Source organism: Eulemur rufifrons, chromosome 7, assembly GCF_041146395.1.
Source record: "Eulemur rufifrons isolate Redbay chromosome 7, OSU_ERuf_1, whole genome shotgun sequence".
Taxonomy (NCBI): domain Eukaryota; kingdom Metazoa; phylum Chordata; class Mammalia; order Primates; family Lemuridae; genus Eulemur; species Eulemur rufifrons.
The window spans coordinates 208,072,922-208,095,559 of record NC_090989.1 but is presented as its reverse complement, the minus strand read 5'-3'; the positions used below and the strand labels follow the sequence as shown (position 1 = coordinate 208,095,559).

The 22,638-nt window shown below is 43.7% G+C and overlaps 1 protein-coding gene and 1 pseudogene across 1 annotated transcript; one reads left to right on the top strand and one right to left on the bottom strand.

The window, feature by feature from the left end:
* Nucleotides 1-16,739: 16,739 nt before the first annotated feature.
* On the bottom strand, nt 16,740-17,843 carry LOC138385933 (BAR/IMD domain-containing adapter protein 2 pseudogene; annotated as a pseudogene).
* Nucleotides 17,844-17,852: 9 nt separating this feature from the next.
* On the top strand, nt 17,853-18,527 carry LOC138385932 (glutathione-specific gamma-glutamylcyclotransferase 1-like; the record flags this gene model as incomplete). The annotated part of the gene is made up of 1 exon (XM_069472108.1): nt 17,853-18,527. A coding segment is annotated over one exon (675 nt), but the record flags the coding sequence as incomplete, so codon positions are not given.
* Between the last annotated feature and the right edge of the window lie 4,111 nt (nt 18,528-22,638).

Sequence of the window (22,638 nt, the reverse complement as noted above, 5' to 3'; positions counted from 1 at the left end):
AAGAACACACTATATTTTAAAAGGGATGGATTTGGGCAAATATGGGAGATATTCAGAAAATAATAACACAAATGTTTTCCCTTTTGTTCATGTCCTGAAGTCATTGTATCTTTACTTAGAGACATAACAAATATTTGTAGTCTTTTATTAAAAGCAGCCCTCAAAGTCAAGATTAAATAGATAGTTCTTGTTTGGTAATATATTAAATTTTATGTCATATTATTAAGGAATGAATTAAGACTTTTGCGCCTCTATTTCATATAGTCAGACTTTCATGACATCTTTTTTGACACCCTTTCAAAAAAGATAAACCAGGTCTAAAATGAATTAGTCTTCTCGAGTCTCAGTGTAAGAAGTAATGAGAGAGGCAAATGTAAATAACTTTCATTGTTTTTGTTGGCACAAGTCAAAGAAAATTCATGAAAAAGAGCGAGTCTGAAGGTGTAAATTGGTTCCCTAGTTCGGTCAATACTTGCTGCCATCTGCTGGTCACAAGGGAAAACTACAAAGAATGGACAAACGTGTCAAGGTAGTTTTGATCAGGTTTGTGCAGGGTATTTATATAGGGCAGGGAGGGGTTAATTATCCAGAATTGTGCTGTTAAAAATATTGCCCAGCCCAGCTTCAAATCCAGCCCCTCTGACTAGCAGAAGGGAGAAGGGACTAGGTGGCTGATGTCTGTCTGCCCACAGGGTAATAGTATTTGCACTGGTCCAAAGAGTCTGGTCACCTGCACCCTCATTTCAAGCTCCCCCTTCCTTGCTCTGGATTGCACAGCAATAGAGCCCATTTCCTATGGTGTGGTGTAACATTTCCTAAAATGCTTCCCTAAGCAAAACTGGCTCTCCTCGATCAAAGTTTACAAACTGGAAGTTAGGCACAGATTGCAATATTTAGACACAGAATTTTGAAAAATGTGGGTGTTAATTTTAAAATAAGAAGAGTTCACATAAAAATGTGGATCGCCAGCTTGTCTTGGAAAATTGGAACATCCATTCCCACATGGCTGGGGCAGGATAAGGCTGAGCCTATTAGATGAGACAGGAGCTTTCCTGCTCATTACAGTTCCCTCCACTTCCTGCTATCTCCCCACACAAAGCCCAAGGGTCAGTTGCCATTTATCATTCTTGCTCCATATATATGTTTTGAAGTAGAGACTTTTCTTTTAACTTGTGTGAGGCCGAGCCTGCTAGTTGCCTACTCTTGCATTCTTCCCTATTGTTGTTAGTAACTGACATCTATATTATCAAGGATGGCACGGACCCAATTAAAAATTATACCTCTCCCTTGAGGATGGTAGTGACCGATGAGATATATGTGGAAGCTTGTGAGCAGGAATTCCAGGAACATTCCTTAACAACGGCTGACTCAACTGCAAGGAAATCCCTTTTTTTGCCCTTCCATTCTTCCTTTTTCTTCCTGCTCAAAGAACAGACATGATGACAAGAGCTTTGGCAGCTACTTTGGATCCTAAACTGACATGACAATGGAAGTCAAAGGCTCAACATGCTGCAGAAAAAAGCTAGAACTAACCTAAATCTCTGATAACCGCAGAGCTAACATACCAGCTCTGGACTGTCTTCAATAACCTGCTTTTACTTGAGAGAAAAATTAATCTTTATTTTGTTTAAACTGTGTATTGGGCTTTCTGTTAAAAGCAGCTAAACTCAATCTTATTTGATATATCTTTAACAAAACTGGGATAATGAGAACTAGACTGAGAAGGCTGTGTGTTTCAAGAAAAATCGGGGCATATATAACTTTTTATAAAAATGAAGTCCAGTTTTTACATGTAATTTCTGTCTCCCTAAAAGGTATAAAACCAATGTAACCCAACCACAGTGAGACCACTTGTTCAAGGCTCCTTGGGTGTGGCTCTCCAGGCCATGATCACACATATTTGGCTCAGAATAAACCTCTTTAATTATTTTTTAAAAATGAAGTCTATTTATTTATATTTAACATGAACACATGTACTTTCACCATATACCTGACCTACTTTCTTCAAGTATTGTCACTTGCATGATCCTTGGAAGCATTTGAGTCCATGACCCTTGCTCCAGATGCTTTAGAGAAGATTTTATGATCAAATAAGTTTGGCTTCTCCTTAGAAAGTCACATATATGTTCAATATATTTAACCCAATGTTTTCCAAACTTATCAAATAGGGAACTCATTTTTATTTATTTTTTATTTTTTTTTTTTTTTGAGACAGAGTCTCATTCTGTTGCCTGGGCTAGAGTGCCGTGGCATCAGCCTCGCTCACAGCAACCTCAAACTCCTGGGCTCAAGTGATCCTCCTGCCTCAGCCTCCCGAGTAGCTGGGACTACAGGCATGCGCCACCATGCCTGGCTAATTTTTTCTATTTTTAGTTGTCCAGCTAATTTCTTTCTAATTTTAGTAGAGACAGGGTCTCGCTCTTGCTCAGGCTGGTCTCAAACTCCTGAGATCAAGCAATCCTCCCGCCTCAGCCTCCCAGAGTACTAGGATTACAGGCGTGACCCCCTGTGCCCGGCCAGGGAACTCATTTTTAAATTAATCTCTTATTAACATTCTGCAGAACTAATGTTCTACAGGAAACCACTTGGGGAAAAGCTGGTCTAATTGTGGTTTGCTGCTCTTTGCTAATAGTAACTTCACATCTAAACACTTTGACCAAGAAATGGTCTATGGTTTTCAAAGAGGTGGGGAGCATGCTATTTTTAAGTATTACTCTACTATTTCACTCTCTATATCAAAACATGAAATTCTCTTTGATAATTTTAATGATTCCATTTGCAGGCCACATAATAGCGTACCTAGTAAACCATAGAAAATCAGTGATAAAAATAACTAAAATAAATAAGAGTTTGTCAAGGTACACAAACATAATATTAACATGTAAAAATCAGTGACATTTATATCATTCTTAATAGCAACAAAAAAGATAAGATACTTAGGGATAAACTACACCAAAATATTTTCAAGACTTACATGAGGAAAATACTCCTGAAAAGTAAAAACATAGACTTGATGAAATGGAAAAACATACCTTGTACTTGGTTAGGAAAATAGAAAAAAAAGGTCTTTACATGCTTTTTTTTTTTTTTTTTTTTTTTTTTTTTTTTTTACCTCTTATCTCTTTTTGATTCTTAAAACTTTTTCTCATCCCTACTGCCTCCTCATTAGGTCACCATCACCCTCTCTCTTTTTAAAAATAATTTCTGAATCAGCTTCCATAATACTCTTCTGGTCTCCTACTTTGTGCCCACACAACCTGTTAGCATTCCTCTCTTCTGGGTGATTTTTTAAAAATTCAAGTCTGATTGCTTAGGGACTCTGGAGATTATAAGACCCCATGCCTAGAATTTTCTTCCTCACACTCTTTGCCAGGCTAACAGCTACTATACCTTCTGGGCTCAGTTTAATGTCACTTCCTCCAGGAAGCCCTCCCTGACACCACAAGTCTGAACTGGCTGATCTTCTCTTTCATTCCCATTACTGTGTGTCCTTCTACGTTTCACACTGTGTGATGTACGATCATTGCTTTTTGACCATATGATATTTCCCACTGAACTATAAGCTTCATGGGAGCTATGTCACTCACCACTTATTCTCAGAGCCTGCACATAGTAGGTGCTCTATAAGTATTTTTTGAATGAATGGATGGGTAGATGAATTCAAGAATCTAGTTAGCCGTTTATATGGAGATAGCCTGGTTGATATGGGGACAACCAGATTATAAAAGAATCTAGATAGCTATTTATAAAGAGATAGCCAAGGAAATGAAGGAGGAGGAAGATCAAGAATGGGGTATGTCTAATTAGGAAACCTTTTCACTCCTGAAGTTTGTTTTAGGAAAACTGATGAGTGGAAGGAGAGATGGAAGCTGGAGGAAATAGGGTATTCCTGTTCCAATTACCACCGTCCTTCACTTCGTTGATTATTACAACCACTCATATGTTGAATAAGAATCAATTAAAAGTAGGAATTAGACATGACAATCCAGTAATACAAATAAAACACTAGATTCAGCAGTCTTGATGGTGTAAGATGAAGAGCAAAGAACAGGAGACACACAACGTAGTCCGTTTGCATTAGCCTAATAGTCTGCTTCTCATGCAAAAGTTTCTTTCATTCATTCATCATACCATCATTAAGTGTCTACAAGGTACTTAGGACTTTGAGGAAAACTGAGGAGTTTATTTTTTAATTATAATTTCAAATACAAAGGAGGCAATATTTTACATTTCCCTAATATCTATCATAGAGCCTGATAATTCAGCTTTTGAATGTAACTACTGAACTTTTACATGTTTAAAAGCACAGAATTTCTGGTATTTACTAGTACAGATGAAAATAAAACATCAAACACAATCTAAGTTACTCACAAAGAAAACCCAAGATAGTTGTAGATGTTACAAAATAGTTCAGAAAGGTAATTTCTCCACTAAATTTACTTGTATATTTCAGATGCAATTTCCACAGAGTGATGTCAAGATCTTAAAAAAGAATCCATCTATATTGCAGGAACTAGAAAACCACAATTGTGTGATACTAATTCTTCTAACACTTGGTTTTCTGATCAGCAGGGTTGACTACACAATTAACAGAAGGGGTATGAAAATCAGCTGAATACAATTCTCTTCAATGACATCTTTTGCTTCTTTGGGACAGGTGCTGTGTTAGGTCAGTTGCCATGGAAAAGAGAGTTTGAGATGGAGATTTGCATGCAGGAAGTTTATAGGAAGTGCTCTTGGGAGCAAGGTCAGCAGGGCTGGGCAGAGGGAGAAGTCAAGTCACAGAGACTTATGACAGAGGCCTCAGCTGAACCTATGAACATTTCTGGAGCTGGGAAGCCTTTCAAAATTTGTCCTACATCAAGACAAGGGAGCTGAGTCTTTGTGCCCTTGCATTAACCTATCATTGGATGTGGGCTGCTCCTGGGGAGGGGATGTAAATTGGGGGAGACAGCTCTCTCCTGCCCAGGGCACTAAAGAGAGACTCGGCTGTGAACCATAAGCTGCTATCAGAAGGTTGGGGGGATGAGTTTGGGTCCTGAAGGGGAGCATCTTCATCCTAGCTATATACATATCAGGGTATAATTAATGTATTTAAGGTTTTACATATTACTCTTATTATAGCTATTTTTATTTCTCAATGAGACAGACCTAAGAATATTCCTGGCTCTTTCATTGTGTGCTCTTGGACCAAAGGACAGGGCAGATTTACACCATTGGTGGGGTTAATGGCTGTGAATAACCAAACTGAGTAAGTAATATGTTCAGTGTGTTCTGTCCTTTTAGGTGAAAAGAGTAATGACTATAGGAGTGAATAAACAAAGATGATTCTAAGTATTGTACTTGGAGGGGCAGGTGTTCCAGGCACACAGATACCAGTAATCTGCAGCAACCAGGGACAAAGGAGCGGGTCTCCTTCCTCAAGGCAGATGCCTCCCTGTTGCCTCCCTGCGGTTCCCATAAGACCTTCCTAATCCTTGACATGTCCCTCACTTCCCATCAGTGATGACTGGTGTGGTGCCCCTCTGGCTTTCCTTGCAGTGCTCTCAGCTGCTCTGCCTTCCTGCTGTCCTAATGATTCTGGTATCAAGATCAAGATCACGATTGGCTTTTCTTAGTTTTGAGATCAGAGCTAACAGAAGTAGCTTGTTTTTTTTAACCAAGGTAAGCTTGCCCACCAAATGGGTGTTAATTACAGATCTATGTTAGTTCATTAACTTAAAATGAGAGCAACCAAATACTGGTCCCATGCAATGCTCTTTAATTGCTTACATGGACTTATTTAACAGCTTCTATAATGCTGAAAATAAACTTTTAAAGTAGGTCCTTTGGGAAAATAGAAATTTAAAGATTGAGTGGGAAATCATGGTTAAGCTCACAGTGATTAGGTACTCAGTTTCTTAAAATAGTGATGAAAAGGGAAATTTCAAAATTATCCATGTAATAAAATATATATAACCACACTGAACACATATTATTTAATTCCTTAAAAAGATTGGGCTCTAGTAAGACAAAAATGAACTCAGTTAAATAGAGTTTTTTTTATATGAACTGGGTACAAACACTTTCTCAGATTCACATGGTGTTAGATGAAATTCTTGAGGAAAAAAATATCCCGATTTGTTGAGATATGTTAAAATCATCGTAATTTTGACAGCACGCTTTATCGTTATTGGTTCCTCTATGTATAATTAAACACATATAGGAATGTATGAAAGTTAAGTGTGCCAGGATTATTGATTTTATAATAAGTCAGTTGGATCTCTCATCCGACTAAGTGAAAGTCAGGATAGTGCGCCTCCCCGAATTGAGAGAAAATGCTCCCTGAGAGCAGACAACGGGGACTTTGATTTGTGTCGGCAAATCTAAAACAGTTTCTGGCACATTATAACAGGTAGCAGTAATTACTTATTGAATGAATAAATGGGTGTATGGTAAAATCAGCTACATGAGGACCAATGGACTTTGAAATGTCTCATAGCGGACGTGGAAGCCAGAAGCAGGGATGGCTAATGCGATGGCTGATTAAACAGAACACAAGGAAATGAAAAGAGTATCAGAAAGGTTTTCTTTTTTTAAGGTTAAAAAGTCCTGCCCCCAAATATATTCACCAAGCAACAGTAAAAGAAGTCATTTAATCTAGAGATGCCTGGGTCAGCTCAGATAGTCTAATCCTCAAGATAGAGCTTGCTTTTTTTTTTTAAGGCCCTGACTTTTATATCCAATATAATTTCTTAATGTTGAAGTCATGTTTCTCCTCTGTCTGGGCAAGATATCTCAAGACTGGAATCCCAGTAATGTCCTTTAGTCTTTCCTTTGGTAGGGATCAAGTCCCTTCTTGCCATTCTGTCCACTTGTGATGCAACTTACAGCAACATCAGCTACATATGATCTCTGTAATCTTGAAGAATGCTCAATTTTGGCCAAATATCTGGTGAGAAAATGCTGTGGAAGAGATTCTTAATGATATCTGTTTTTCTATAACCTGAATCAACTTTGATCCACTTTTGTGAAGCCTTCGTGTTTCCCTCAAGTAATCTTAGGTGTTCCTTCCAGGCTTCTGTTGGACATTGAACACAAATACATCATGGCAATTAACATATTATAACATAATTGGTTATATGCCTTCCTTCCTACAGATTCAATGGTCTGGTCAGGTGCAGTGGCTCATGCCTGTAATCCCAACACTTTAGGAGGCTGAGGCAGGAGGATCACTTGAGCCCAGGAGTTGGAGACCACCCTGAGCAACAGAGTAAAACGCCATCTCTATGATTAAAAAAAGTTTTAAGTGAAAAAAATAAACTGAAATGCATTCAATGTTCCCTAAAGGAAGAATGTGTCTCCATTTCTACCATGACCTGACACAATTGGCGCTAACTAAATATTTATTAAAGTAGAGATTGGTCTGGCTTACTGGATCTAGGGAGGATTTATGAACCTCAATATAGCTGGCAGTATTTTGAGAGAAGATTGGATTTGTCCAACCTATCCTTGAGTGGATAGATGTTAACCAACGCTAAATAGAAGTCAATAAAACTTTCCTTCTGTTGCAACACTTCAACTATTCTGGGAATCAAATGTCAGTGTGAGATTTGGAGGGGACAAACATGTAAACCATAGCACCAACCAGTGTTTCATGGAGGCTGAATTTTCAATGAGAAGATTGACATATGATGGCTCTTACTGGAATATACTTCCTCAGCAGCGTAAGTCCATGGTAGAAAGATAACTACTTAACAGCTATGATCCCTAAAGCCATTGCAGTTTATAGGTGCACAACTTTTTGAATGGTACATTCAAGTGCAAGGACCCATGCAAACGCGAACATTTGTTGCTTTTCGTAATGACTCTTGCCAAGGTAAGATGTACATACGTGCTGCTCTTCCTCTTTGGGACAGATGCTGAAACCCCTCCACATTACCCAGCCCAGACCCCAAAGACCCTTCATCACACAGATGAAGGAGAGATTGCTTCCATGTCAAGAAACAGAGTATACCCTAGGCATGCCTGCCCTGGGTGCCTCCTGGGAATCTGCTGAAATGTTAGGCTTAGGGCCTAGAGTGGCAATCAGAGGCTGGCCAGCTCCTGAGCTCCAGGCTACAGCTATAAAACAGGTCCTCACACCTGAGCATGTATCAGGATCACCCGGAGTGCTTATAATTATACAGATTGCTGGCCCCACTCCAGAATGTCTGATTCAGAGAATTACAATGGGGACTGAAAGCTCGCATTTCTAACAAAGTCCCAGGAGGTGCTGATGCTGATGCTGCTGATCCTAGGAACACACTTTGAGAACCACTTGTGTAAAGCATCTGATGACAGAATTGGAAAGACCTCAAAGGTTACCTGGTCCAAACTTTTCATTCTACAGGTGAGGACCCTGGGATTCAGAGGAAATGTCTTGCTCATGGTTATACTCAATAACTCAGAGCTTCCCCTCACCAAAAAAAGAAACTCAGGTTTCCAGGGCCTAAACACACTGTGCATCTCACAATGATAAGTTATGGCCACACATCAGGTCCCTGCTCTCTGAGAAGAGGTGCCAGCAGGTGCTTCATGCTGTTGACCCTCCTCTGCACAAACCCTTCTGAAGGTACATAGTAGTTCTATCATGACCTTGCAGTGGGAGGCACCGGCCCAGGCAGGGGGCTGGCAGCACATGGGAACTATGTTTTGGAGCTGGGGAAAAGGGAGGCAGGGGAAGAGCTATGGACTTCAGACACATTTACTGCTGATGTTTAGATGCTACTGGAATAGTGACTTCTTGAGGAAAAAACCCAGTTCTCATTAAGAGGAACTGGGTCATGAATGAATCAGACTTCTCCTGGCTTTAACTCTCAGCTTTCTAAGTCTTATTCCTTCTCACTGTTCTTTGCTTGCTAATTTCCTTCTTTGTTCCACAATTTGGAGAATGTCGCCCAGTTCCCTTCACCTTGACCCTCTTTATAATGGACTGTTGAAGCCTAAGTGCACTTGCTGGAAGGGAAGAGTAACAGCGAGATCCAGCTGTTCTAGTCCCTGAAACCTATGGTTGCCAATAACTGAGTGGATATTGACTTAATCTCACCCATAAACTGCAGAGAAAAATTAACTTTTGCAAAATGCAAACCACATATGGGATGAATTTTCATATCCTATCAGCGATCCCATAAGTAATTTTCATAATTTTCTTAAATTAAAAAGTATGTTTTAACTTTATTTAGCCATTCTATTGTTAAAATTATTTTTGTTGTTGTTATAATTAATCCTGAGAGTACAAGGAGGAAGCATATCAGATAGGCAGTGCTTCTGTTTCATGTTTATACTCTAGAAAACTTTAGCTTTTATTACAACTCTCTTATTTTATATGCAAAAGTTTATTCAGGGAAAAAAGCATTGAAACTAAGACCAATATATTAAATATCTGGTCTAGTTTTATAACTAAGCAATGACAGGACTCTGAATAATCATGAGTGCTTGCTTTTTCTACCCATAATCTCAACATGTATTCATTGAAAACTATTTGATATTTTATAGTCAACTGGCCTATGTCATTTCTGACTGGCCAAGTACCATTCTGGCTTGTCAGTGCTCGTGCCATACCATTGAGCGATTATTAAAAATCGTACCAGGCACAGTGTTGGTTCAGGTGCCAGGATACAGGAACAACAAGACAGGCACAGTCCCACTCGCATGGAGCTTGCAGTCTAGTGGGGGCAGACAAACCAACACGTAAGCAAATAAGAATTTAAGGTTATTTCCAAGATAAAAGCTATGAAGAAACAAAACCAAGTAATAGAATTGAGCAACTAAGAGTACAATGTGCAAGGATGACTTCAGGTAGCATAATCAGAAAAGGCCTCGTAGAGAGACGAACTTTTGAGCTGAGATGTGAAGATAGGGATGAAACAGCCGTATACTTGGAGCAAGAGAGGGGAACAGAAAAGAATGTTCCAGGCAGAAGAAAGAGCAAGACCAAAGACCCAGAAGTAAGAAAAGGGCTGATGTGTTCAAAGAATGGAAAGGAGGTGAGTGCAGCCTCCATCCAATGAGCCAGGGGAAGAATGATACACACGTGTCCTGAGAGGTGGGCAGGTGTTCGGAATGCATTCCAAGTGTAATGTAAGGCACGGAGTGTACACAAGGTAATGATATGATCTAAGTTTTAAAATGGACCAAAAAAGGGCAAATGTGGACAGTGGGAAATCAGGAGGACATTGCAATAATGCAGGCGGATTGCAGCTTCAGATATGGGAAGACGTGGTGAGATTTGGGAAATGTTTAACACCTGAGACAAGACAATGTCAGCAGATGGGGTGCAGCAGTTTCCTGGGGTAATAGGATACATGTATGGAATGTTCATATCCCAATAGAATAAAAGCATGATAAAAAAAATTCAAGAAATTAATTGTAGCAATATTAAATACACCTTAATATTTAAAGACATCTGCCTCCTTTTCGTGATCCCATTATCTGAAAGCTTACATTTAGATTTTACTTCGAGTTTGCATTTACCAATCCATTTAGAAAAGGCTTATTTCTTTCTTTATGGAAAGTCTTACATTTTTGTTGTAGACTTTTGTTATTAGGGGTTGCCCAGAATCTCAATACCCTTCTCCTTTGGGGGAAGAATTCCAAGAAAGGCAGGAGGCAGCCCACCCCCTTCCCTATGGTGGAAGCCTAAGAATTTTAATAAACACTGAAAATAAGTAGCCCTGACTATGTGCCAGGCAGTCCTCTAAACACTAAAAATAACGACTCATGTACTTCTCATAACCTCATAGGATCCTTATTCCCATTTAGCAGATGAGAAAACTAACATACATTCAGGATGCATACAGCTCATCAGTGGAAGAGCCTTGATTTTAAACCCAGCAAGTCTGGCTCCAAAGAACGTGCTACTAACCACCATGGCATGGTGCCTCTCCCTAGCAAGCTGGTATAATCAGACGGCCTGAGATTTTATTTAAAAAGTGACACAGGGTGCAGGAGATGGTCACAGATGACTTGCAGCACTGCTGTGGAGGTAAGTGTCTGGCAGTGGCAGCAACCATCTGGGTGGTGAAGTTCCCTGGCTGTGGCCTTGGCAGCCCCGTCCAATACTAGTGTTTGCTGTGTCCAGAGTCCCTTGGATCCTGTCCTTTTACAGAGCCTACTGTCCAATTCCCATTGATTCTGTGTTTCCTGCTTCCTCTCCAATGAATTATTCTTCTGGTTACATAATCTACAACCAAGAACCTGGGCACAGCTAATTTACCCCTCAGCAGAGAGCCAATCATGCATAATGAAAGCCAGGGCTCCTGCAGAGGCTCTTGAGTCCCTTCCACCATTACAGCCCTTGGATTCCTGCTAGTGCACTGCCCGGCTCACAGGGATCCCAGCCTGGCCACCCATACTCAGGTGACAGCCATGTCTGTGATGCATGCCCCCTGGCCAGGACTGATTGATCAGGAGTGCACCCTGGTCTCACACCGGGTGTGAGGGTGTGGAGTCAAGTCCTGTTGTTGGCTGTGCCCTGGAGAAGGGTCCTCTACTGCAACTTCCCTGGCACTTTCTCTTTCCCAGTCTTTATTATTCAAATCTTCTTTTAATGCCATGAGATGCCCTGGTGAGAATCCTTCCAGTGAAGTCCCCTCTTTGATTGAATTTCAACCTCTGTCTTTAGTAACATCTCACTTTGCTACAATCATTCACTGCAAACCCCTCTCTCTGACTCCCCAAAATCACCACCTCTCTTCTTACAGCCCTACAGATGGGAGTTCTTACAATATTTCTCCCTTGTGATTTAGGTATCACATGAAAAGAGAAAGCAAAAGATGATCTAGACTAAAAGGTATCTTTTTAAAAGAAAAAAAAAAAAGACACTTTAAGGGTTAAGACATTTTTTGCATTGCTTTTTGCCAAACTCTGCTGTCAGATTTTTCCATTTTATATCTGCTCACAGCTTTAGACTCCTTAAAGCTGTAAAAATTTCATCCTTTAACAACATGATTTAGAAACTTGGTTCTTCAGGTACTTAGATACTACACTGGTAAGTAATTTGAATTAGTGTACTCCACATCTTTGTTTCAAGTGGCTTGAACATCTTAAAAGAAAAGGTGCAGTTCTCCACTAAAAGCAACCGGGGCCCCTGGGAGAGATGGCTGATTTCTCCCCTGGCTGGGGAAGGATGGGGACAAGTTGAGCCTGGAGCATATTGTTACACCAGAAAGCAAGGACATGTTCAACAAAAATGACGGGGACATGTCACAGCGACACAGGAGCCAGCTTGAAGGAGATCTCATTGCACATATCTGGTACAGTTTGAGCACCAAGATGATTCAGAACAGTAACGAAGCAAAAACCATTGGAGGAAGAAAGTAAGGATTCGTGAGTCTGTATGGATAATGAATAAACAAATAAATAAACAGGGGCAAAGGGAATCTTGCAGCAGAATGTCAAGGCCAACTGGCAAATACGGAGAGTGTGCTAGAGTTGCAGCCATCACATTCTAGACTGGATTGGGCAGGAGTCCTCAATAGCTGACTAAATCCAGACGGACATTTTGCACGGTCTTAGAAAGTGTCACAAAATTATGATACAGTGGATAAAGCAGACAACATCTCAACCAGGCAATCAAATTTAACATCACCACTGAGGGGCAGAGGGACATGGTGTGCCTCCAGACACCACCCCCGAGTAGGACACAAAGGCACCTACCTGGTGTTCCAGTCAAGAAAGCATAGTTGGAACCTCTAGCCATAAGAAAATCATCAGATAAATTCCAAATGAGAAACACCCTGTTCATAAAGGGACAGGACACTATATTCTTTAAAAATTCAGTGACACAAAAGCACTAAGAGCCAGTGGAAAGGTTCCATTATAGAAACTAAAAGAACATGAGAACCAAATGCAAGCCCTGAGCCTACACTGGCCCCTGTACTGGAGGGAGGAGAAATGCCACTAAGGACATTTGGGGTCAACTGACAAAACTGGGATAAGAGTAAAAGATTGGACACAAATAACAGCATCAAGGCTAAATTTACTGATGTTTCAGAAGTGGACTGTGCTTACACCTGGTGAGGGTGGTTTATTCCAGCCAGGATAGATATGAGCCACAGTTAAAGCCACACAGTACCCCCTTTCTGAAGCATATTATGGTTATATATATATTATATATATTTTATATATATAATATATATATTTAGAGTAACATCTATTTTATGGTGAACACAGTACCCACATAGCTGCGTAAGATAAAACATAAAAACTCAATGAGGTCCTTTAACTCTTTAGTTAAATATATTCCTAGGTATTTCATTTTCTTTGTTGCTATTTTGAAGAGTATTGAGTCCTTAATTTGGTTCTCCATTTGACTGTTATTGGCATATATGAATGTCTCTGATTTGTGTGTATTGATTTTGTATCCTGAGACTTTACTGAATTCATTGATCAATTCCATGAGTCTCTTGGTTGAATCCTTGGGGTTTTCCAGATATAACATCATATCATCAGCAAAGAGTGAGAGTTTGATCTCTTCTGTCCCTATTTGGACTCCCTTGATTCTGCTCTCTTGCCTGATAGCTCTTGCAAGGACTTCCAATACTATGTTGAAAAGTAATGGGGACACTGGGCAGCCCTGTCTGGTTCCAGTTCTAAGTGGGAATTCTTTCAATTTTTTCCCCATTCAGTATGATGTTGGCTGTGGGTTTGTCATATATGGCTTGTATCATTTTTAGGTGGGTCCCATCTCTGCCTATTTTGTTAAGTGTTCTTATCATAAAAGGGTGTTGAATTTTGTCAAATGCTTTTTCTGCATCTATTGAGAGGATCATATGGTCTTTATTTTTGCTTCTATTTATGTGGTGAATTACATTTATAGATTTGCGTATGTTAAACCATCCCCCTGCATCTCTGGGATGAAGCCCACCTGGTCGTGATGGATTATTTTTTTGATATGCACTTGGAATCGATTTGCCAGAATTTTATTGAGAATTTTTGCATCTATATTCATAAGAGATATTGGTTTGTAGTTTTCTTTTTTTGTTGCATCCTTTCCTGGTTTTGGTATCAATGTTACATTGGCTTGGTAAAATGTGTTGGGGAGAATTCCATCCTTCTCGATATTGGAGGATAGGAGGTAAAGAACCTCTATAGGGAGAACTATGAAACACTGAGGAAGGAAATTGCAGAGCATGTAAATAGGTGGAAAACCATACCATGCTCGTGGATCGGAGGAATCAACATTATTAAAATGTCTATACTGCCCAAAGTGATCTACAGATTCAATGCAATCCCTATTAAATTACCAACATCATTTTTCACAGATATAGAAAAAATAATTTTACACTTTGTATGGAACCAGAGAAGACCCCGTTTAGCAAAAGCAATTTTAAGCAATAAAAAAAAAAAAAATAGGAGGTATTAATTTGCCAGACTTCAAACTATACTACAAGGCTGTGATTATTAAAACTCCCTGATCATCACCTAAATACAAATCTGGGAACGACACCAATTGGATATCAGACTGAGGTGGGGGGTGGGGGAGGGGATGGGGGTATGCCTACACAATGAGTGCATTGCACACCGTTTGGGGAGTGGTAACACTTGAAGGTGCTGACTCAGGAAGGGGGGGTGGGGAAGGGAGGGATATATACCTCATGATGGGTGCAATGCGCACGACCTGGGGAACAGACACGCCTGGAGCTCTGACTTGGGGGGAAAGGCGGTACAGGAGCAACATATGTAACCTGCAATTCTGTATCCCCCATAACAAGATAAAATAAAAAAATAAAAAAAAATAAAAAAAATAAAAAAAAAAATCAAGAAAAGTTTGAGAAACTGTCACAACCAAGAGGAGTCTAAGGAGATATGGCAATGAAATGTAAGGCAGCATCATATATGGTCCTGGAAGACAAAAGAGATGTTAGATAAAAACTAAAGAAATCTAAATAAATTATGACGATATTGTAAAAAAAATAAATAAATAAAAATAAATAAATAAAACTGCTTGGTATTGGCACAAGTGCAGGGACACAGACCAGTGGAACAGAACAGAAAATCCAAATATAAAACCATCCTCATATAGCCATCTAATCTTTGACAAAGCAGACAAAAACATACTCTGGGGAAAAGATAACTTATTCAATAAATGGTGCTGGGAAAACTGGATAGCCACATGTAGAAGACTGAAACAGGACCCACAGCTTTCACCTCTCACAAAAACCAAATCACGGTGGATAACAGACTTAAACCTTAGGTGGGAAACTATTAGACTTCTAGAAGAAAATGTAGGAAAGACTCTTACAGACATTGGCCTAGGCAAAGAATTTATGAACAAGACCCTTAAGGCAATCACAGCAACAACAAAAATAAATGAATGGGACCTGATTAAATTAAAAAGCTTCTGCACAGCCAAAGAAACAGTCATGAGAGTAAACAGACAACCTACAGAATGGGAAAAAATTTTTGCATACTGCACATCAGATAAAGGACTGATAACAAGAATCTATTTAGAACTCAGGAAAATCAGTAAGAAAAAATCAAACAACCCTATCAAAAAGTGGGCAAAGGACATGAATAGAAATTTTTCAAAAGAAGATATAAGAATGGCTAATAAACATATGAAAAAATGTTCAACATCTCTAATCATCAGGGAAATGCAAATCAAAACCACAATGAGATATCACTTAACTCTAGTGAGAATGGCCTTTATCAAAAAGTCCCAAAACAATACATGTAGGCGTGGATGCGGGGAGACAGGAACAGTCATACACTGCTGGTGGGACTGCAAACTAGTGCAACCCCTGGGGAAAGCAACATGGAGATACCTTAAACAGATTCAGGTAGACCTACTATTCGATCCAACAATCTCATTATCGGGCATCTACCCAAAAGAACAAAAGTCATTCTATAAAAAAGACACCTGCACCCGAATGTTTATAACAGCACAATTCACAATTGCAAAGATGTGGAAACAACCCAAATGCCAATCAATTCATGAGTGGATTAGTAAAATGTGGTATATGTACACCATGGAGTATTACTCAGCTATAAGAAATAACGGTGATATAGAATCTCTTTTGTTCTCCTGGAGAGAGTTGGAACCCATTCTATTAAGTATCCCAAGAATGGAAAAACAAGCACCACATGTACTCACCAGAAAATTGGTTTCCCTGATCATCACCTAAGTGCACATTTGGGAATAACACCAACTGGGTATCGGACAGAGGTGGGGAGTGGGGGGAGGGGATGGGTGTATACCTATATATAAGAATTTTATACATATATACATATAAAGGGAAACAAAGAAATAGAAGAATAGAGAAAAAATACACTTGGGGAAAATAAAACACTGACAATAAAAACAACCACTTATTTAAAAGTAGTCTGAATAAAGCCTTTTTTGGGGTGGGGGGCAGCCTGTTTATTGACTGCACGTGTGGGAGTGGAGGGCAGCTGGGCTCCTCTTCCAGCTACGGCTGACTGGATGTCCTCCTTGTCCTCCAGACCCAGGAGTGCCACAGGGCTCCGTGGCCCATGGCCCAGAGGTGCCTGCCCTCAAGGAGGCGGGTCCCTCTGCCCCAGGGCCTCTCAGGGACCAGCCCTCACTCCGTGGGGCCTCAGCCAGGTACAGCCAGGATCCAGGCCAGACTGCAGTGGGCACAGTCCGGCAGGCGGGAGCGTGGCGGTTCCCTAAGCAGGAACACGCAGATGGTGACAGATAGATTCCATGTGGGGGTGGGGTGGTGGCCACATGGGCAGCAGAGCAGACGTGGCCCTCAGCTGAGGAGGGGAGCAGACCTGTCGTTGGTCACCGTGGGTTTCGGCTGTACATGGGCGAAGCGATTCCTGCTCACGGACCTGGCGCCATAGTCGTCCAGACCCTGGGAGAAGGCGGGCACCGCCACACTGTAGGGCCGCTGCTTGAATGTGGCGGCCATCTGGGTGGGGAAGGCCCGGGAGGACGCGCCATAGTCGGGGATGGGGGGGGGTGGCAGGGCCAGGTCGTCCTTGTCCAGGAGGTTCCCGGAGCTGCTGCTCTTGCCCTGCTGCAGGAGCTTGGTCTCGCTCTGGCCATAATGCCAGCCACCACGGGCCTCGGGCACCAGCAGGGTGATGAGGTCCCCTTCCTTGAAGCTCAACAGGGTGCTCTTGTCCCCAGCTGCGTGGGAGAAGGTGGCCTTCACCCGCATGCGCCTGTTGCGCTCCAGGCCGGCAGCCATGGAGCTGGAGTGGGACAGAGTCTTGTTCCCAGTGGCGGCATAGCTATTTTGGGGGGTCACGCTCTTGCGCACGGGCAGCGTGTTAGAGCAAGAGTAGCTCAGCTTCCTCTGGGACCCAACAAACGGTGCCAGCTCGGGGGGCACCGGGAGGGGCTTGGCCCCCGGAACGGGATCTGAGATGACCGGGTTGGACTTGGAGGCCGACAGGGTGCTGGGGAGGGTGGCACCGTTGCTGCTAGCCACTTGCTGCATCAGCTGGACCGCGCGGTCAGGGATCTTGTTGGGGTCAGCACAGCCTGTTGCCACAGCGACAGCTTCTGAGCCAGCAGCTCCTTGCCCTTTGGGCAGTAGGCGACAGCGTTCTTGGCCACGGCCAACCGCTTCTCCACGAGGAAGCAGGACCGCCGGCGCTCCTCGGTGAAGGCCCTCTTGTAGGCCTCGGACACGTAGCCCTCCAGCTCGCCCTGCTTGTTGCTGATGGCATCGATGTACTGCAGCTCCTTGTCCGAGAACTTCTGCGGGGTCTTGCTCCCCTGGCTCTTCTTGCGGAGTTTCTTCAGCTCAGCCTGACACTCGTCCAGGGCGTCACCTTTGCTCCGTCTGGTATTGCTTCAGCTCGGCGCTCAGGTACCTGCTTGACCTTGGCGAAGGTGGCGGTCTCCTGAGCCCTGCACCGTGAAGCAGGAATCCGCAGCCCCGAACACCGTGCCCCGCTCACGGTCCCCTGCGCCCTCCGCTCAGCACCCCCGGGACGACGGCGATGCTCAAGCGCTGTGGACTTTCAGGTACGGCTCCCTGGTGTGGAGGCCTGACTTCACCTACAGTGACAGCCGTGTGGGCTTTGTGCGCGGCTACAGCCGCCATTTCTGGCAGGGAGACACCTTCCATCCGGGCAGCGACAAGATGCCTGGCAGTGTGGTGACTCTCCTTGAAGATCACAAGGGCTGCACTCGGGGCGTGACGTACCAGGTGCCAGGAGAGCAGGTGAGCGAGGCCCTGAAGTTCCTGAATGTGCGGGAGGCAGTGCCTGGCAGCTATGATACCAAGCAGGTCACTTTCTATCTTCAAGATGCTCCTGACCAACCACGCAAGGTGTTGGCCTATGTGGCCAGCCCAGAGCTCCCTGGCTACCTGGGCCCTGTGCCTGAGGAGGCCATCGCTAGGCAGATACTGGTCTGCCGAGGCTTCTCTGGCCACAACCTTGAGTACTTGCTGCGGCTGGCAGACTGCATGCAGCTCTGTGGGCCTCAGGCACAGGCTGAGCAACTGGCAGCCATCGTGGACACTGTGGGCACCATGCTGCCCTGCTTTTGCCCCACTGAGCAGGCTTTAGCCCTGGTCTGAGGGGCTGAGCCCCTGCACGGAGTGCCCATGTGGACATCAGGGCCAGACATCCACTCCAGTGCCCAAGACTGACTTAATAGTTAGAGCCCACTGAGAGGCCATGGTGGGTGGCTGGGGCTTCTCTTTCAAAGCCCCTACCTGTCTGCAAGCCTCCAGCTCTCCTGTTCAATACCGACTTAACAACTTGAAACTTTATTTATTGCACCATGCTGGTGTGGTGGGCAGGGTGGGGGGGCCTACCCTGGACACAGGCGCCCTGCTGAGCAGTGGCCCCCACCCCAGGCACCTGGAGCCTGGCCACATTCCCCTCAGTGCTGTTAACCCCCTACCACTCAGGCCTCCACCTCTCCAGGGAGTCTCCAAGAGCCTTGATCCTCTGCCCACTCAGACCAACCATTCCATAGCTCTGGAAACTCTGCCTGCCAAAGGTCCCAGCATGCCAGATGAGGGCAGCAGGGAGTGAGGAGAGGGGCCCCTACCAGGATGGAGGCCCCTGTCAGCCCTGCTCCACCCAGTCCCCAGGGCAGAGCTGGATCTGATACCTGGACACAACTGTTTCCCCATTTGGTTTTGTTTCCCTGTTCCTCTGTCTGCTGGTCTGTCTGGGCCACTCCTGTCTGTCTGTTCCTGAGAAGCTCATCACTACAGGCCCTGGAACTTTCCCAGTCCATCCCATACTACTATCCCGTAAACTGGTCTCTATCTCAAAAAAGACAAAACAAAACAAAACAAACAAGATATGAGGAAATAGATGGAATGTCTGGTGAGCATCAAAGTTTCTATCACGGGGACCAAAGAACTCTCTGCATTCTGTCCAATGGGAATGTTTGGCTAATCAGAGAGTCCTTTAGGGAATTCTGAGTCTGCCTCGCTCAGGACCAAGCAATCCTGGGGCACAACTGGACATGTATTCCTCTTAACTCCAAAGTGACTGGCCATGGCAGAGAACTAAGGAACAATCACAAGACTTGTTATTTCTGTGACTCAGATGAGCACAGAGTTAATAATAATCAAAGCTATCATTAATTGAGCACTTGCTATGTGCTAAGTCCAGATCCCCTGTATTATCTCATATCAGCCTCAAAGTAACCCAGGGAGATAAATAGTACTGTTAGCCCCCTTTTTTTTTTTCAATTTTTTTTTACCGTGGTAAAATACATGTAGCATAAAATTTAGCATCTTAAAAATATTTAAGTGTACAGTTCAGGGGTATTAAGTACATTCATATTGTGCAACCATCACTGTCATCCATCTCCAGAACTCTTTTTATGTTGCAAAACTGAAACTCTGTACCCATTAAACAATAACTTTCCATTCCTCTGAACCCACAACCCTGGCAACCACCATTATACTTTCTGTCTCTATGATTTTTCTAAATTTCAGAATATTACAGGGGTACAAACGCTTTGGTCACATAAATTGCCTTTGCACCAGCTGAGTCAAAGCTGCAAGCATGCTCATTCTCCAGACAGCATGCACCGCACCCATTAGGTGTGAATTTACCCATCCCCTCCTCCCGCCCCCGACACCTGCCCAATCCCTGATGAATGTTACTTCCATATGTGCACCTAAATGTTGATCTATTAGTACCAATTTGATGGTGAGGATGTGTGGTATTTGTTTTTTCATTCTTGTGATACTTAGAAGAATGGGTGTTAGCCCCATTTGGTATATGAAGATAATGTAGAAAAAAAGTCCAAGGTTCTTCATATTCTTCAATTAGTAAAATATCAGAGCAGAAAATTGAATGCAAAACTACCCTGTCTTCAAAAACCATTCATTTTACCATCAACCTATGCTGCTAACCCTCCGCCAATGGGGCCACTAATTACACACACACACAGTCTGTAGTCCCAAGATCTGGATTCTCAGCCTGGTTCTGTCACTAGCTCTATAAGCTTAGGTAAATCACTCATCTCTCTGAACCTCAATTTCCTCATCTGTAAATGCAGATAATAGGAATATCTGTTATCCCTTAATTACATTATAGAAAAGAGTTGTCACTATAAACATGTCTGCTATTACATGACAAAAGAATAGCCATGGATTAGAAATCCACTGGAGATGTGGTGAGGATCTGAAGAGAGGTCACCCTGCTGGATGGGGAGCAAACCTGGACAGATCCCCTATCCCAGAGGAGTCTTGCTCACACACCTGCGGCAGCCCCACCAACAGCTGCAAGTAGGCCCTCCTTGCCTCCTCATTTGCTCCCACACTCTGGCAACTCTGTCACAGCCTTGGATTTGTCTGTTTTCCTGCAGAGGTTTTTGCGGTGTAAATGGGACAGCTACATCAGTAAGTTCCACCATGTCGGGAATGTTATTGAAGAGCAGAGTGTCCAGGCTGCTGGCTGGGGCTTCTGGTCTCACACACTCCCCCACCCCTCCCACTCCTGCAGTGTGGCCCCTGGCGTCCTCTCCAGCCCTTTCTGCCCTAATCAGCCCCAATTCCATTCTGCACTGGGATCCCTGCTCCAGCCTGCCCTGTCCACACATCCATCCCCAAAGCGCCCATCACGTGTCTCACCCTTCCCCACCCCAGAGCCTTCACTCAGGCGTGGCTTCCACCTGGAATATCTCTCACCATCTCTGCCTGTCCAGGTCCTCCTCCCCAGAAACACAATGTCAACAGCGGCTATCTCAGGGTGACAGGATTACAGATTATCTGTATCTTTTTCCCTACAATTTCCTCCATTTGGAGATCTAGAGGAATGAACACATGTTATTTTTTATAATAAAAAAACGCAAGCCATTCTTTAAGTCCCCACCCTCCTCTGAGGCCCTCACCCCTATCCCAGCTCACATTCTCTTTCTCCTGTGCAATTCTACAGCTCTCAGCCCGGGGCTAAATTGCTTTATATTTTAGGTAGTTTACTGTGTACAAACATCTGATATCCCCACCAAAATTGGAAGCTCCGTGAGAGCAGGGACACGTTGTACACATCTTCCCTACACTGCCTACCATCTGCAGGGTTCCAGGTATGTCTGGAGTAGTGAGTGAGTACCCCCCAATCACGGGGACACGGTGATGGTATACCTTATAGTGGCTTGAGAAGATTCAGTCATGGAAAGCTAGAACAAAGAGCCCTTGGAGTTTATATAATCCAAGGCCCTGCCTTTGTATAAACTGTTTCTGACACCTCATTTTCCCACTCGAAGTGTTTGGTCACCCCCACTACATGAGCAGTCAAACTGAGGCAGGGAGAGGTACAGGGATTTGGCCCGAGAGCCGGAGCCCACATCTCCCGTGGGCCTGCCCAGTGCCTTCACCACCGAAGCACAGCTGCCACTCCAAGGCCTTATTAACAGCCATTTCTCTCCCCAGTCAGTGGCTGGACATGGCTTGCTGGGTTAATAATTTGTTCATTAGGCACCTAATGAATTACTTAATTGCTAACTTGGTGAACAGCCAGCAGTCCCCCCATCTGCCCTGCCCAGCTGGTATTTTCTGTGCCACCAAAGGCCAGGCTGCCCCCAGGGGCCTGGGTGTACCAGGTAAGGATGCTCGCATCCCCTGAGCACCAAGCAGAGCATGGCTGGGGTCTGCCACCTGGGCACTGGCCCTGGGAGTCTCGGTGGCTGGGGGAGCACATTGGAAGCAAGCTGCTGGGGTGGAGGGCATTGCACAGGAGATGCACGACTCATCTTTTGGGGATCTCTGAAACGCAGAAACATTGTCTCTGCTGGCTCTTGGCCAGGGCTTCCGCTGCTCAAAAGATCAGGTCAGCACCAGGAGACCTTTCCACGCAGGGAAGTTATGTGCTGAGCTGAGCAAGGAGAATCTCAATAGGGTCACAATCTCTGGATGCTTGGCTGGAGGAGCCTTAGGGAGCAGGATTTCCCACATGGCCTTCCAGCGACCAGACTCAGCCTGGGTCTATGTCCCCTAGGCCCGTTAGTGTCAGGCCTGGCCTTCAGCCCTAGCCTGGTCTCCGCATGGCCTTAGTGCCGGCCTCTGTGGTGAGGGCTGCCTTGGAGCCCACATGTGAGGCTCTGAGGACTGTGTTGTGGGACCAACACCTGCCCAGGGGTCCCTGCCAAGTAGCACTCCAACTTCACAGGCAGCAGCTCCAGGACAGGGTCTGAGGACACCCCAGGGTGAGGAGACTGAT